The sequence below is a fragment of the Cyprinus carpio genome, chromosome A3 (assembly GCF_018340385.1).
Source record: "Cyprinus carpio isolate SPL01 chromosome A3, ASM1834038v1, whole genome shotgun sequence".
Lineage (NCBI taxonomy): Eukaryota > Metazoa > Chordata > Actinopteri > Cypriniformes > Cyprinidae > Cyprinus > Cyprinus carpio.
The window spans coordinates 34629683-34647667 of NC_056574.1; the positions used below are offsets into that span (position 1 = coordinate 34629683).

Genomic DNA, 17985 nt, shown 5'->3' on the forward strand with positions numbered 1-17985 from the left:
TACAGATGGTGACTCCGACGAAGACAATGGGAACAGGTAGGCAGAGGAGGATGAAGAGGGTTCAACAGGTCAGGTAAGTTCGACGAAGGGCGTTCAGGTAAGTTGGGAGATCGGTGCAAGACCAGACAATGGGTGATAGTGACGGAGGGCTTTATATGTGGTACTGGTGATGATGCACAGGTGTTCAGAATGCTGGTGATTGGGAACGAGTGGGCGTGGCGTAAGTGTCCGATTCAGGGAGTGTAGATGGTGTGGCTGTGACAATTAAGTAAAGATCATGTTCCATGAAGATATTTTGTAAATTTCCTACCGTAAATGTATCAAAACCTAATTTTTGATAAGAAATATGCATTGCTAAGAACTTAATTTGGACAACTTTAAAGGTGATTTTCTCAATATTTAGATTTTTTTGCACCCTCAGATTCTAGACTTTCAAATAGTTGTATCTTGGTCAAATGTTGTCCTATCTTAACAAACCATACATCAATGAAAAGCTTATTTATTCAGCTTTCAGATAATGTAAAAATCTAAATTTCAAGAAATTGACTCTTATGACTGGTTTTGTGGTCCAGGGTCACATACTGTATGCATCTGCTTACCTATACATTGCTTGTTTCTGCTGCTTCTTCGCCCTGTTTTTTTCCAGAGATTCTGTACTCTTTCAGAAGATGTGTAATAGCCCCCCTAACAGTGAAAACATGGAAAGCCGGACAGTTCTGTTAATGGCGGGGAAGTGTTGTTCATAAATGACAGAAAATTCACCACAAGTGCACATTCAGTGCACTTAAGCACACTTCTTTTCTCAAGGGAAGGTAGTTTCGTGTTTCCACGGCAACAGGAAACAGAAGAGCTGAGCTTAGTATATAACTGTTAATTAAAAACTCTTAGCTAGAACAAGAGAAGGAATAAGATCTTTACTATGTGGTAGTGAGGATTTATAGTGGCTGGGTTTTCTGGGCTTCACAAATCTCAGTGAGATTCTCCAGATTTTCCACAAATGTTTAATGTAGTAATCATTATTCATTAAATAGTAATGAAAATGCTTGTTTTAGCTATCCCCACTAATGTGCAGCTAAAGGTTTTTTGAGTGTGCTCAGATGATCACACAAATCAGCATGCTTCACCATGTGTCCGGTGTGAATCACTTTAAAAGCCATATGCTACCGCACATAAATAGTTTACATCACTGTCTGACAAACAGCGCTGGCCACCAGCTAAAAGCACTGGAATTCAGCCTTTGCAAGCTTTAAAAGAGGCTGACATTGAGATCTTGGAGTTCCGTTTTGAGCTTTTGAGAAAAGAACCACGGGGTTGTGATTTGAGCGATATCATCTTGGGAAACCGTGTTTGGCTCTGAGGTGTGAAAGAGGAGGGATGGTAATGAGGTGGGTGTTTGATACATTCTCTCCTAATCCAACATGAATCGTGGGAACAAAATGTACAACATAGCTGTCGTTTTGTCTTCCTGCTTCTGTCTTGCAGTCTGAGCCGTCCAAATGGCAGAAGTACTAGAGCTGCTGCTTTAGTCAAGAAATTAGAGCAAATAAGATATTATCATTACATTATTATTCCCTTTTATGCTTCTTTTAGTAGAAAGGGGAAATGTTAAGTTAAACTACCAAGCTCAGACTAACACACACAGTCCCATAGGGCTTTTTCTCACATCGCCTCTCATTAGCATCCTATAATGATGCTGCCATCTTTACTCATGGACACTGCTGCTTCAAAACAGATGTACTTAAACAGAATTCACTGCAACATCTTAATGTAACATGCAGAAAGAGGGGTTTTGCTGAAAAATGCATGAAAAAAAGGGTGACATGCCAAACTAACTATGCTTAATATTTTCGGGTAAGTATACAACTCAGTGGTCCACAGAAATCACCAACTGCATTGGTCATGAATTCAAATATTGTTTTAAACTTAACATTTCTTCAGAAAAGACTCAAAAGCCACATCCGTTCAATACTTTTAGTGTTTATTTATACAGTGTTTCTCCAGAGCAATGTTGATTCATGCAAATATTTCTGGAAAAAAATAAAAAATAAATGAAAGATTTTCACATTTGACTTCATACATTTTGCAGGGTTAAAATGTCTTTCAGCTTCTTCGTGGTTTTGTCTGTGAGCGCATCAGTGTTTTGTACTGCCTCATCACTGCTGGCTGGCCATATAAGGTCCATGTTCCACACATGAAGAATTAAAAAAACTTAAAACCTTTTTTTGACTCCACTGTAACTTTTATAATGTTATGCAAACTTGTGATAATTTAAATTATCACTGCACAATAATTGTCACAATCCTAAAAAGTAGCACAGATCTCCTTACATTGGTCTAGTTTTGCAAAATGCCCTTTCAAACATTGTCAACACTTTTATTTTTGCATTTTAATAACATCCAACAAGATCCAACAAATTAACTTGTTTTGCTAGCTTTCTTCAAACAAGAGTATGAAATCGAACAAATATCATAAAAAAATCTGTAAATATTAAACAAAAAGTTGAAAAACTTGCGCAAGACTTTTCACTTTACTGGAATTTGAATGAATCTAAACACAAAGTATACCAGGTTTAGCAGCTGGTAACATTTTTTTATATGTAATTAATGATCCAAATAAAAGATCTTATACAGATATACAGCTGAACCTTCATTTTTTGGACTAAAGCAGCACATTTCTTTTAGACATAAATGCCCCATTGGTTATAACACATGAATATGACATTTTCATTTAACAGATCCTTCCTATGCCTCAAGTAACAAATGAGGTGTTAAAGACAACATGAAATGGTGTTAGAAATAATTTGACTAATAATAACCATAATTTGACATTTTAAAACAGGATACTCTGAGAAAAAAAAAAAAATCAGAAGTGGGCGGTAGGCTAAATTTTACAAATGTCTGTTTCATAGTCAGATGGTTGAATGAGAGGGTTTGAAAGTAAGAGGTATTTGTCTGTCATCAAACAACAAAATCAGTTTAGTGGCAGAAATCTTAGTTAATACTTGATGAAGAAAACTCTTTTTATATGTTGAATAATGTGCACAGGTAAGTGCACAGTAAGATTGGGAATGTGTATAAAGAAAGTAAATAGAGTAAATTCTGATTTCATGTTGACACAATGAATGGTATACCTGAGAAATCCTTAAACTTCACTCAGTAATCTCATGTACGTCAACAAGACATCTATGAAAGAGAACACTGCAAATCTGAAAAGCATAACATGCTCTTTTAAGCATCACATTTTGTCTACAAACATCTGATTGACTTAAAAAAAAAAGCAAATTCATATATAAACATCTAAATCTCACATCGCAAAAAACAGTGGCTGAATAGCATTCTAACATCCAACAGGAGCTTCTCTAAGAGACTCCAAAACTGACATCTTCTAGATGTTTCAGTGACATACGTGTGCTATCAGGACTCCATCCATGATGCTCAGAAAGAACGTAAAAGAGGAAATAATGTAAAGTACTTCAGTACTGTATGAATATATGAACACACAGTAGCCGAATGGTTTTTGAAGTGTTCATCATGTCTAAATCACGCTTGTATTTTGTGGTACACCCACAGCCCTGTGAAGAATGGAAGATTGACCAAGTATTGACAGAAAGGAATTGCTCACTGTATATGAACTGCATCTATATGTTACTTAAGAGAAGAGAGATTTTCAGTATACCATTCAAACCTCCGTAACAGTCGTCTGAAATCTGTTCTTGCCACTTTTGGTTTAATGGTGACTAAACTGAGATTTGACAATGCAGATCCTCTGCAAATTATAATTGAACATTGTAATGCTACAATACTAAATAAATAACAAAAAGGTCAAGACCAAAATTAATAATACAACACACTTATAAAGTATCCAGTAAGCTTCCAATTTTTTTATCCACTGACCACAGGGATACACAAGCACAAAACAATACCAATGCAGTTCCTACTGTGCTCCTGAAACCACGTGAATCTCCACATTGTTATTTTTTTCTCCATGTTCCTTTTTTGACTTAATCACGTTTTCACTAAGAAATCAACATATTGCTTCATATTTTCACACAAGAGTTTTTCTCTTTCTTTCTATTCTTCTAAAGTTTCCAATGTAAACTGCTTTCATTTTGGTCTAATTATACGTGGAAAACGTGCACAGTCTGCAGACTTTGGTGACGGTCTTACACTCCCTCAGAGATACTCGTCATCAGGAAGGGTTTCAAGCTGTCCGCTCTTCTTGGGATGCTGAGCACTTGTGCATCAGAGACTAACTTTTTTCCTTTGACGCTAAGGACTTGTGTCCTTATTGTCATCTAGTCATCCCAAGTTTATGAGCAAGGTAGGTTAAAGCCAGTGACCTGTCTACACACATATTTCAATAGGTGTTGTGACCAGGATGCGGCCATTGTTGCCATTGTTGTCCCGGGAGACGCGCTCGTAGCCACCAGTGGAGGAAACAGGGCTGTTTGAGGATGTAGAGGAGTAGTGCGCCATCACTGGCTCCATGATGATGCCTCCTTTAGTCACCCCATACACAGGCGACAAGCTCTGCTGCTTCAAACGGTCCACCAACTCATCTTCTTCTGAGGAAGAAGAGCTAAGCTCAGCCGGACGGCCATTCATCACTGTCCCGCTGTTGCTGTTACCGCCCAAGACATGGCTGGTGTTGCCGTTCTCCGTGTCGAGCATCCAGCAATGGTTGAAGTAGCTGAAGACCTCTTTGACAGAGCATCGGCGGTCCTGCTCGATGGCCAGCAGGCAGCGGAACATGCGGAGCGCCTCATCAGTGAAACGACGCCACTGTGAAGGCACCGCGCTGGCTCGCCTCCGCCGATGCTGCCAGTGCACAAACTCCTCGTAGAAAGCATCAGTCGGGAGTGCTTTTTCCCAGGGGAAATTCCCAGTGAGCATGCAGAACAGAAGTACACCGAAGGCCCACACATCAGTGCTGTAGTCTACACACAGGCCCTCTTGCCGGCTGGGGTCGCACAGTTCTGGAGCCGTGTACGGGATGGTTCCGCTCACCCGCTTCACTGGAGAGCCAGCGCACCGCGTCATGCCAAAGTCTGACAGTTTCACCTTCCGGCACTCCTTATCAAAGATGAGGACGTTCTCCGGCTTTATGTCACGATGCACCAGCTTCTTGCAGTGCATGTAATCCAGTGCAATCGCCACCTGGTGCACACACCGCTTGGCAACGTTCTCCGGCAGTCCAACCTACGCACAGGAAAGATTAGACACTACGACGAAATACCATGTGGTTACATAACAGATGCTATGTAATTCCTTTTCACACAAGTTATGATTTACAGGGCCAGACCATAGATTAGAAAAGCAAAACCTAAACACAAAACCAATATAATACTATTAATTAAAAAAAAAAAAACACACAGCAAGATCTGAAATGTAATACTTTTGAATGTTAGTGTTGCATATACAACTCCATACGTATGGGTTTGCCCGGTAACTGACGTTATACAGCTTTGCACTTGTGAAGTGAAGCGCTCCGGTACGAATCCCGGGAAACTATGGATCGACAAAACAGCTCAAACCCACGCAGAAGGAAGTTAAAATAGCACGGCTGCATCAGCAAGTGCTTTTTATATAATTTTCATTAACACTATGGAGTCAGTTTAGGGTTGGATTGCCGCTGTTGTCACCACAGTTGAGTTAGGTGGGCATGGTTTCAGCAACCAGCTCCCGCCTCTTTGCCCATTTTCGAATTTTCGAGTGAGGCTCCAAAACCTCCCTCCAAAATGGCCAACGAATAATGTCACGGACACTACGTCCAACCACCCACAAAGTAATTTCACTTTGAAACTGCTGCCAAATGTGCAATATTGTGTTGCCGAAACTTTGCCACAAGCACATATTTTTAGTGAGCCTGGCAACACCCTGGCAACCACCCACAATGTTACAACCTAGTTTTCAGTTTAGAACAGAATCATTTTGATGCTTTCTTTTAGGACTCAAACCACTGTGCATATGTGCAAGATAGCACAAAATGAATATATCTATTAAGTAACGATTCGAGTTCTCGTTGTCTCACCTGAGGAGGAATGATGTCAAAGAGATCGCCTGCCAGTGCATACTCTTGAGCGAAGATGTAGTATTCATCAGTTTCGAAGGCAATGCCAAACATGTTGATGATGAAAGGACAAGGTGACAGGTAGAGAGAGATGCTGTACTCGCGTAGGAAACTCTTCAGCTTAGTGGTTTTCTTCCGCAAGAATTTCAAGGCCATTTTCGTGCCTGGAGGAAAAAAGAGAGAGGTAGAGGTTAACATTGCTTGGCTTTTTATGCATTCCTGATTATTCTGTCTGTGACACAGAGCTAATAACCTACTAGCAAGATCTGAACGTGCTCTTTTAAATGTCACGCCAAGATAATGTCAGGTCATGTATTAATGTGGGAAATCAATTTACAAGGGAACTTTTCAAGAAAACCTAAAGCAATTCCCAATAACATGAATCTATTTTCTGTTTCTGTTTCTTTCTTTTTTAAAGTATTAGGCCATGAAAGTATGCAAATGCTTCTAGCTGCACAAGTCTGATTAATTGCATTGTTCAACTCATTAATTATGTCCTCAGTCCCACCAGCAATTTTTCCTTTCAGTAAAAGATGTCCATGTGGACTACCGAAACAACAGCGCTGACATCTAGTTTCTTTACACAAGCATCAGGCAATAGAACATCATAATGGTCACAAGGAGTATCCCACATTTGGATGAAATGCAGTATTAAAGAGAGGGGTCATTCTCATTTATAGAGAACAGAGTGGTATACAACCCTGAGCAGCAGATACTGTGTTCAGTATTTTCTGGAAAAGACAAACTGTACATTTTAAACACAAATATATGCTAAAAGTTCCACATTTGTGAGTACACTGGCATACAGACCTCCGGGTTTCAGCATTTAATTACAGTCTGAGTATTCCCACAAACATTATGAAACCGTCAAGATCGGAGAAACGCTTAAAGCAAGCTACAAATGGAAAATGACAAACACAAATTCAATTTACGCCTCTAGTGATATCCTAGCTGGTAAACACATTCTTCCTCTGAGGGGCATCTCATAATACACATGCAATAACTGTCAGGTATTGGAGCAGATATCCTGAAATGTACACGAGTTGTGCTGAGGCCAGCAGGATTGACTTCAGTATCCATCCTCTTAGCATGGCGGCTACTTCTGTGAATAATAAATGAGGTGTAGATGGATGGGGATTTTGGCTGCTGACAGATGGTGTGTTTTGCACAAGCCAAGCACAAGCCTGGAAAACATCACTACACTTCTAAACAAAAATGTAAACATGATCTCTTGATCAGAACGTGTGGACATCTTGAAAGAGGCTGAAAAGGTACAGTAGCTGGGAGCAAGTGGTTGTTTTTTAGGTATTCCTACATGTTCATCTAATGATTAATGGTCACCAGCATTCAGTGTGTTGGGGTTTGGTTGGAGATTCCCAGAAGGGGTTGCTGGTGTTCCAACAAGGTTTCTTGATTAGCAAAACCAGCAAGACTTCTTTGGTCATTCATCAGCACTGGTTGACTAGCTTCGCCAGCTACTTTCCGTGGGAGAACAGCAGATGGAAATACTGTAATAGTAAGGCCGCTGAGTTTGATTCCACCCCTGCAGGCCTTCGTGTTGTGCTTTTGATTCATGAACAGCAGCATTTTTGTGTAGTTCATACGAACTCAGCAGACTCGGGTTCATGAAACCTTTTTTGCGCTACTAAAACAAACTAAACTTCGAAGTCAGATGGACTCGTGTCCACTCTGAAAACTCTAGTGCGAAAGCACATGTTAATAGTGAGCTGCGCAGTAATCGTTTGATCTACAGGATCTTGAAAATATGACAGATGACTGATAAATAATGCATGATTTCACAGGTTAGAGAGAAGTGTGTGCCTGTGTGTGTTTGTAAGTGTAGGTGGATTTCATTTTTGTGTACAAACATTCTTTGTCCGTTTGAATGGGAAAATTTCCCACAAATGAGATCTCTTTCATATCCTAATTGTTTGTCCTAGACATCAATAAATAGGTGAAAGATATGAAATACTTAAACATGGTCAAGATATAAATATATATATATAATATCTGAATAACTTACAACTCTATCAAATAGATCAGGTTATGCACCATATTGAATTCTTCATGGATGAAAACAAGGTTGTTAACGGTCTTTAAAATAGCACACAATGTATAAATCTCGCATGGAATTTTCAAAACTTTTTTAATGGAGTTTTTTTGTCTTCTGAAAGAGGTTTAGGAAGATGTTTCATCAGCTGAGCAACTGGCATGTTGTTGAACACCCAGTGTCGAATACGCTGTGCTTCTTCCCCTCAAAGCCTCGTTTTCATTCCTGTCAAAACGTGTTTGGTGCTTCCTAACTAAGACCTGTAAGCCAAGCCATCCTGTCCATCTCCTTCAACCTACCTCTGATCTTGTGGATGACCAGGTCCACCTTGCCATAGGTGCCCTTGCCAAGCTCCCTGATGACCTCATAGTACTTATTAAAGTCCAGCTTCTCCAGGTTCTCAGCAGTGATAAGCTGCAGCTCTTCCAGGATGTCAACGGAGGAACGGGACATGTGGGGCGAGGAGCTCATTATTCCAGAGACGGAGAGACCAGTTACCACGACAACAGTTGATTTAGAAATCTAAAGGTAGGAAAGTGGGAAAGAAGGGCAGATCGTTAAAGTACATGATAAAATACTTTCACACCTTGGGCTTTGGAGCATGATTGCACTGGACACATACTTTATCACTGACATCAAAGTTACAGAAATTGTTGCACTTCCTAAACTTATATAACCTTGTGCATCCTATAGTTCACTGGTCTTCTTTCTGTTCTGTGGAGGAACTTTTATCTGCGCGACATCACAGGCTGTGTATCCGAAATGAGAACATACTGTATGAGAGGAACTAAGCAGAACAAAACATCAGAGCGCACAGACCCTGACCGATCCCCTTTGTAACGCTAAAATCACATCAGTTCCATAGGGCTATTTACTTCCGCATCACGAAACCCTCTCAAAACGGAGTTATAGGGCAAACTAGCCTGTTGCATAACACCATTTCATAGTTTTAGGCTAGCATGTACTATATTGATTCAACAAATGAGCTGAATTCAAGAGAACTGTAAGAACAGAACATCACTCAGAAAGTAAGCATAGTGTATGTAATCACAGTGCACAACAAACAGCACTAAAGCAGTCTAAAGAGCTGTTTATTAGTGTTTGATACCATTTGTGCTACGAACATGAATGATATCCAAATCATGAAGCTTGATGAAGCTGATATTTTCTAAGTGACATAATGTTTTCAGAAAAATTAGTGTGTGTGTATAAAATGTACACAATTTAGCAAATGCAAATAAAACTATGAAAGACTATCATTACGATACTTTTAAAAAGGCCAAGAGTCTGCCTATTTCCAACACACTTATAACTTAAGTTTTGCACAAGCAAAAATGTGCAAAATGTAGTTTTCCAGGCTGTTATTTCTCGAAACATCGGTTGTGCTAGCATATATGGAAATACAATACAAAAGGCATTATATGAATGTTGTGAAACGGAAATTTAGAATGTTGTGAGATATCAGATTTCATAACGGCATGCTCAAAGAAAGCTCAATGGAATTTCTACTAACATAACAGTCTGTCTGATGAGATTTCTGAATGAATTTACAGTCCTGATGGCACCTCGGGCCTGCCAGTGCTCATTAATAGAGAAGAATGTGTTGAATGAGACAGGATGACAGCACTTCCTGTTCAGTGACACCATCTGTGGAAATTTGAAAATGTCTGTGTGTGTGTGTGTGTGTGTGTGTGTGTGTGTGTGAACGAGAGAGAGAGAGAGTATGGAGCTGCTGGAATTTTTTTTTCAAACACTTTGAAAATGTTCTATTTAGTATGAATATGTGTAGTTTGAAATCCGATCATACTGCAACTGCCATGTTGTTATTGTCACGTTTGGACGTACTATTCTTTTGGCATTCTGTTTTTCACATATAGTAGGCAAGTATTCAATTTCGGATGCAGCACTTGTCTTCTGAGTGGTTACTAGGCAGTTACAAACCTGCTAGTATGTTCTGGGTGGGTTGCTAAGGTGTTGCTAGGCAGTTCTGACTGTGTGGTTGCTAGGCAGTTGCTGAGGAGTTTGAGTAGTTACTAGGGAATTGCACACCTGTTCATCCAGAACTGAAGCCGTCAGTGACAGCTGCCCCCTTTAGACAAACACTCATCTGCACACATCTGCACAAACACACTAATAGATAGATAGATAGATAGATAGATAGATAGATAGATAGATAGATAGATAGATAGATAGATAGATAGATAGATAGATAGGACAACATATGCCCAATAACAGTATAATAAGCAGTGACTGGATGTCATTTTCAAAGCAAGTCTTTCCAGTGGACATACAGCCCACACAGTTTCTCATCTCTTGAGTAAAAGTGGCATGTTGTACCACAATTTATTTCTTCATGCAGCTCTTCATTGCCAATGAGCTGAGACCGGTGCTTTGTTGACCTGTTCCTTGTCTTGTGTTCACTGTTTATTTCTCTGGCTCTCCTCCTCCAGATTCGACAGAAAAAGCAATGCTGCCAGAGATGGAGTGGCTGCCAAAATCCTGTGCTTATAGCCATTTAAAGGTAGTAATCATTTCAAACAGCTTAATCAATGTTGTATGGACTCTCACGGGCACCACACTCAACACTCGCGCTGTAAATATCCATCTAACTCCTTTAGAGGTGAGCACTAGCACTTAATATTTACGTATGCTGCATAGCTGTATAGACTGTATACAACCTGTAGCCACTGTGAAATGCTTCAGATGAAAGAGTGAAACATCCTGTCCAACCTCATTGCTCATATTCAGGATTAAAAATTCAACATAATTATTGAGATGAATGACCTTGCTGCTTGTTGTGGAGAGGTGTGCTGCTACTTTTTGAATTGATTTGACTTGCAGTTTTGCCTGGCGGACAATATAATGGATGAAAAAATAAATAAAATCCTATAGACTTATATTGATGGAGGGACCCGAACACTCCGAATAACTGCATAGTAACACATTAAAAAACACTCTGATATCTTAGTAACCTTAAAGCAAACCCATGGCAACCACTGATGACACTTTAGTAGTGACAGCGACCTCTGCACAGAAAATCATCGCATTTAATTAAAAATGTTAAAACTAGTGGTGTTAAATTATTAATCGCGATTAGTCGCATCCAAAATAAAAGTTTTGTTTACATAATATACATGTGTGTACTGTGCATATTTATTATGAATATATAAATACACAAACATACAAGCACTGTATATATTTGAAAAATGTATATATATATATATATATATATATATATATATATATATTCTATATAAACAAACATATTTTCCTTTAATATATACATGCATGTGTGCACATTTATATATACACGTAATAATTCTACATAGCACCCATACATATATAATGCAAACAAAACTTTCATTTTGGATGCGATTAATTATGATTAATCATTTGACACCACTAGTTAAAACCTAGTTCCTCTTTGTTATTTATACAATAGCAAAAATTACTTATTTAATTTACATAAGATATTATATATAATGTTTGTTATTGTAGTATAAAATTGAGTATGGGAATATTGAATGCCATTAAACAAGAAGTACACTTTTTTTTATCACACTTACTGTAAGTAAATCTTTATGTAGTTTCATAATAATTTCTATTGTCAATGAAATATGGTTACAGAGTACTGCTGAATACTGACATTTAAACTTTTATGGTAAATTAAAATATACATTGTCATTTCTATTAAAACTTATATGTCATGTATTTAAATATGTTTGTGATTACACATTTGTAATGAAGTTTAATATATAATATTGAATAACACACTACAGTTACAATTAAAATCAAGTACTCCAAGTATCAACTAAAGCATGTGCTTTAGAATGTTAGTCAACACAAAATAAGTGTACTTCTTTACAGTACAACAAAAGAAAATTCAAACAATGATCCAAAAAAATGTACTTCAACGTACAACTTTTAACTTGACATTATTACAAAGTGCACTTTTTAAAAGTAAATTAAAAAACTAAAGTACACTAAAAGTACACATTCAACACAAGTAAGCACACTTCTTATTCACAAGGGTAGTTCGCTCCCTGGTGCAGTAATCTGTTTGTATTTGTGCAGTACAAAAGCTGTTACCCTTTCACACCACCATACAGCAGAACACGAGAAACCTGCACAGACTGTGTTTGTATGTCGGCGTGGAATACGGTGTATTTTATTTACTCTGTTTCCATGGTAATCGAGTAGCAGACAGATAAACCCCCAGCATGGGACTTTTTATACTTTCAAAAAACCTTTTGCCATCAGTCTCTGTAATGAAGATTTGTCTTGTGCTTAAAATAGAACTAGACGGGCTTCAAAACAAGATTGAAATTGCCATTGGAGTTATGGAGTAATCATAGTATGGAGGGCAGATATATAAGCCTGTCCAATGGTTTAGCAGCACAAATCCCTCTACCATTAATCACAACGCCAATCACGTGTAGCGGGAGCACAGAGGAAAAGAATATCTGGAATGTCCGGAGAATGTATTACACGTAGAAGATATTCCAGACAATAACTATTATTTTTTACCAATCCTAAAGGATTGTCATTCCAAACCTGTACGTATTTCTTTCTTCTGTGGCACACAACCCATTGACCCTGGGACAATGACTGAACTTTCATTTTTGGATGAACCATCCTTTTAAATTGCATCCTACTGCATCTTCCAAAGTCCTATTGTGCACTTTCAATTTCATATAAACCATTTTGTTGTTCTTCTTCTAGTCCAACACTTTGCAATCACACACTCTGCTATGTTCTGTGACAGTGCTCAGCTTTCTGAGACTTTCAAGAAAGCCTCATAAGCCCTGTTAGCGCTGGTTTGTTTGCTTGTCGTGTTGGTTTTGTGGCCTGTACCCACTCGCACACACATGCATGCATGCTCCAGGTGTTATTTAAAATATATTTTATCAAAAGAACAATAATTTGCTCTGCCTCTTTCCTTTTAGCTTTGATCACAAATACCCTCTAAGGGGTCGTTCACACAGAATGCGTCTTCGCGTCTTAAAACGTGAGATGCAGCGCTCAGGAATGTTTTTTTGTTTTTTAAAACGCAGCACAGAATGTTTTCTCTGCCTTGATGCTGTCAAATAATCAGCTGCTTTTATAACTTGCTACTGCAGACAAAAGCTTGCAATGCTTGCCCCGCCTCTGGGGTCTTCTGATTGGTCCACATTTTGGAACTGATATTGATGAGCGACGCTGCGTGTAAAAGTTAAAATTCTTTTAACTTGACACGACATCTTAAAAATTAGGCTCTCATGCTGCAAAAGACCAATTTATAATATGTATTATATGGTCACACACGTCCGTCTAGCACGTTTACATAGAAAAACAATGGAAAAGTAGTGCATTGGACTGGAAAAACACGTTCTGTGTGAACAGCCCCTTACTTTTTCAAGCCTCAACCAGCCGTTCCAAACACCTGCCTCCATTCTGATATGTAACACCCTGTTTTAACAATCCATTCAATTCCTGGTAGATAAGTACTAATTCAAAGACATTTTATTATTAAATAAATACTTAGAATTTGTCGTTTGAATGTGCTATTTCATATGCAAATTTGTCAGATAGTGGAAGCAAACTGGTTTACAATTGGCACTGTCTGCACATATGTGCATGGCTCTGTGCAAATGCTCTGAAAGGTATTTTCTAGCCTGTCATTTATAGGTCTCATACATTTCAAACATCGCAGCATGCCTGACCAAGGTTGCTTGACCAAAGTGTTGCAATTTCATTTTCAATGCTTTATGAAATTTAAACTACAGGACATCATAGGATGGATGAAATAATGTGGTGCTCAATTTAAACATTATTAAATATGACTAGAGATGTTATAAAAGACTAGACTCCTGATCTATTCCAACGGGCTTCTGAAATTCCTGATATCAGATGTTTGAATTCAAATAACGCCCATTTAGACAAAGGACAGAGCTGTGTGTGTCTGAATACTCACACCTATAGTGACAGACTCAGTGTTTTGGGCAGTTGGACTTATCGGCATCTGCCGAAAACCTCTTTTAAAAATGTTTTTCATGAAAAGTTTACATTGTGTATTGTGTCAATGTCTAATCTGTATATTGCCATTACACCTGTCCTGGTATAACCCTACACATCAGAGTGTTACTCATGAAGCTTGCATATGAACATGCTGTCATCTGTCCTGCAAAATCCTGTCCAGACCATGAAAGCAATGTGAAGACATTCAGTTTAATGAGAGCACTGAATGTACACTTTTGGGTTGGTGTGAGCGGTGCATGTGCATGTCTATCCATGTGTGCAAAATAAAAAGCAAGCATACATAAATACATAAACATCTCTCTTAGGCATTAAACTGTCTGACATCTATACATGTCAACCTGCTTGAATGACATGCCTTCGGTCTGGGTTACACCCGTTGAGCAGCAGCTCAAGATGTGTTTTGGCTTTTGTGTCTATTGTTCTTCAGTGGATCGGTTCCAGGTGATGGGCTCAGCTGCACTGAGACCTTTATGTCAACAATAAGAAAAAAGGACTAAAAAAAGGATGCTGATGCCTGTTTACACGTACTACGCAACATAAATAAAGCAATGCATTATTATAACACATATAATAAATATAATGCACATATAAATCTTAGAAGTAAAGAAAGGTACTATGGAAATAAGGCATATCTGCATTATCTAAACAGTAGCCTGTGCAAATGCACATTTTTATATAGCAGTTCTCGGTTCTTACTGGATATGCAGTGCCAAATGAGTATAACATTGCGTATAAATATATATATTTTTTAAATATATATATTTATACATTATATTGATGTTAAATCCAATGTTTCCTACCTTTTAAGGAACAAATAATGCGCAAACCCCCGCTGTCATTCCGTAGTGATCAATGTTATCTACCAGAACATCAGGAGCAGTATTTTTTCTGCTGCCCTCTCTGTTATTTTCTTAAAGCCTTGATGTACTAATATTGATTCTTGTGCACATCGCGCGGATCCGTCTCACAGAGCGACTGCTGTTGCACTATTGTCTCTCCGTTCGCTGTGGATGTCGATAGTGACAGCGCTCTCCCCGCCCACCGCGTTATCGACCAATCAGAGAACAGACTGAGGGCGCGCTGCACACGCCCACCGCAAACCTCAACAAATCAGCGAACAGAACGAGACAGCGCTGTACCCGTCGTGGATCGCTCAAGTCGGTGCATTCTGTCTCCGTACAGATTTCTTTTTGCGCGAGGCGCTGGGAGACTCACGAGGAGCTGCAGCCGCACTGTCAGGGAAATACATCCATTAATAAAAATATTTATTCTTGTGCTGGAAACTTGTACGTGTAATACAGAATCTATAACATGATGTAAAAATATTTTTTTACAAGGTCATTCATTATATATATATATATATATGTGTGTGTATATATATATATATATATATATATATATATATATATATATATATATATATATATATATATAATATGTGTGTTTAAAGATAAGAAAGAAAAGGTGTGTGTGTGTGTGTGTTAGTTAAAGATAAGAAAGAAAAGGGTTTTGGGTTTTTACAGGGATGCATATTACATTTGGTCTCCCCAATCCTGAATATGTGTACGATACAATAAAAACTAAAATATAATGAATTGTTTTTTAGTGTAAATATCTAAACATTCTTCAATCAAGACATTTAATTTAGAAGAACAATGACTTAAGAAAAGTCTTGTTTTCTGAAAATCATCACAATTGTATTTTTTTTTGCTTAAAGCAAGAAAAAAATAAAAAAAAAATCTGCCAATGGGCTAAGAAAAATAATCTTGATTCAAAGGGAAAACAAGATTATTTTCCTTGCCCCACTGGCAGATTTTAAGCAAAAACTAATGCAATTTATAATGATTTTTGTAAATGTATCCTGATTTAAGAAATGCTTAGATATTAGAAAACAAGACAAAAATATAAGATTTTTTTTTTTTTGCAGTGCAACTATAACAACTGTATTTTAATAAAAATTAAATAAAATCAAAATAATTAAAATTAAAATATTATAAAATGTTCTATAAAAAGTGCTCTGAAAGTCTAAATATTAATCATTTAATAACTCATTTACGGTTAACTATGGTCAAATTAAAAATCTACTTGTTAAATATAAAGCCCACTAATGTTTTAGAGATCTTTTTTTCTCTCTCTCAAAAGCTTAATGAGATATAGTTCCTGTGACAATGTAGCATTCAGTTAGTGGCGGTCGCCCCTATTCATGTTAAAACTAAAGATAAAATATGCAATATGCAAAACTGTAGTCTATATGTGTGTATATAATAACATAATACTTACTGTATATAAACAGTATGCCTGTATATCTGCATGTGTCCTTGTGGAGGCCTGCCGTCCTCCTTATGTGAGGGATGTAAAGCAGCTTAACTCGTGCCAAATTACTCTGTTTAATCGCTAATGCGCCATTCACTCAGTCAACTCCTTCACACTCTGCTGTGGGCTGATATTAAACTGAGTAAAGTGATCTAAGACTAGGAAGATCTCTCAGTGACACCAGAGGCAGCGAAAAAGCTTTAACAACAGAAATTGAATGCAAGTAACTAAGTTATTGCTGCTTTGTGCAGGGCAGCCATGAAGGAGATTGCTGCTTTATCTGAGAACATTTAATTATGTCCTGCGCAGAAAATACGGAAATCCTGACTCTGTGATCAGCGGTGTGTGTGTGTGTGCTGAATACCTCGGATGATGGGATGAGGACTGTCAGCATAGGCAGCTTATGTTGAGCCTCATAATATAGTCCATGCATGTGTGCTCGACTAAACAGATTATGCAGGACTCAGAGCAAAGGGTTGTGAAGCTTGAATGCTTAAAATCAGTTTTCATTCATTTGAACAGCATCACACAAAAGTCCACAATAGGTTAATTGCTTTATGCATATTTTTTTCTTTCAGCAATTAAAATACTGTAGTTCCAACTTCCAACAGAAGACAAAGCATTTGTTATCTTGTCATCATTTACTGGGAAGCACCTTGATCAGCAAGAACCACTAAAATATACAAACAGTGAAAACAAAAAAAACAGACAAAAAATAGGTCCCAAACGGACTGGATTTAAATATTGGACTGGTCTGGAATTCACTGAATGATACAAACAGTGAACACTTTCGCAACACTGCTCTGCCAATCAGATTTGAAGACCGGAACTAGCTAACTAGAGAGAAAACATTGTGCAATGGTTAAATATTTTACTCAAAACACCAAACCTGTGTTTCACCTGTTGGATCATTTTGTTGGGTTATTTACACAGTTTTTAGAAGGCAACCCTTGTTTACATGATTTCACCACTTTGCAAACATGAATATTGGCATAGATTTCCATGCACTGAACTTGGACTGACTTAATCACATGCCAGTTCAGACCATATTGATTCCATTGGTTTTTCTGAAGAGTTGGGGTGTGCAAAGGTTTAGGAACATTTTTATTATTGTTTAAAATATTTTAATGAATTTGTCGTGACCAGCATAAAATAAAATGAATGTATATTTTTACACAGCAGTTTGTTCTGGTTCTTGAATCTGATTGGCTTAGAGCCTATTCCAGAGATGCAGTATTCCAGTGGTATCAGCACTCTAACCGTTTCACCGTTTGTATCACTCCACTTGTTGTCGGATCTATACTGGCAGCATTTGTCTCACTGAGCATTAATAGTGGTAGTGCGAACCCACAATAATTTTACAATATTACTGTTATTGTGTCACAGAATGTGCAAGATTTTGTATGAGATTTTTAGGCAAGAATGTAGTTGTTTAGACCTCTGATATGTGATTTATATACTGTATAAAGATATAAATATTTGACAATATGTTTAGACATCAGAGATGTGAGCTCCAGACCCACAGCGGACATTCA

General features: G+C 37.9%; 1 protein-coding gene across 1 annotated transcript; it reads right to left on the reverse strand.

Moving 5' to 3' along the window:
- Positions 1-1957: 1957 nt before the first annotated feature.
- Positions 1958-15150, reverse strand: LOC109063858 (serine/threonine-protein kinase SBK1-like). The gene is made up of 4 exons (XM_042731560.1): positions 14938-15150; positions 8419-8641; positions 6031-6233; positions 1958-5198 (listed from the first exon to the last, which is right to left on the reverse strand). The coding sequence occupies exons 2-4, from the start codon at positions 8588-8590 to the stop codon at positions 4344-4346; spliced, it is 1230 nt and encodes a 409-aa protein (XP_042587494.1). The 5' UTR covers positions 8591-8641; positions 14938-15150; the 3' UTR covers positions 1958-4343.
- Between the last annotated feature and the right edge of the window lie 2835 nt (positions 15151-17985).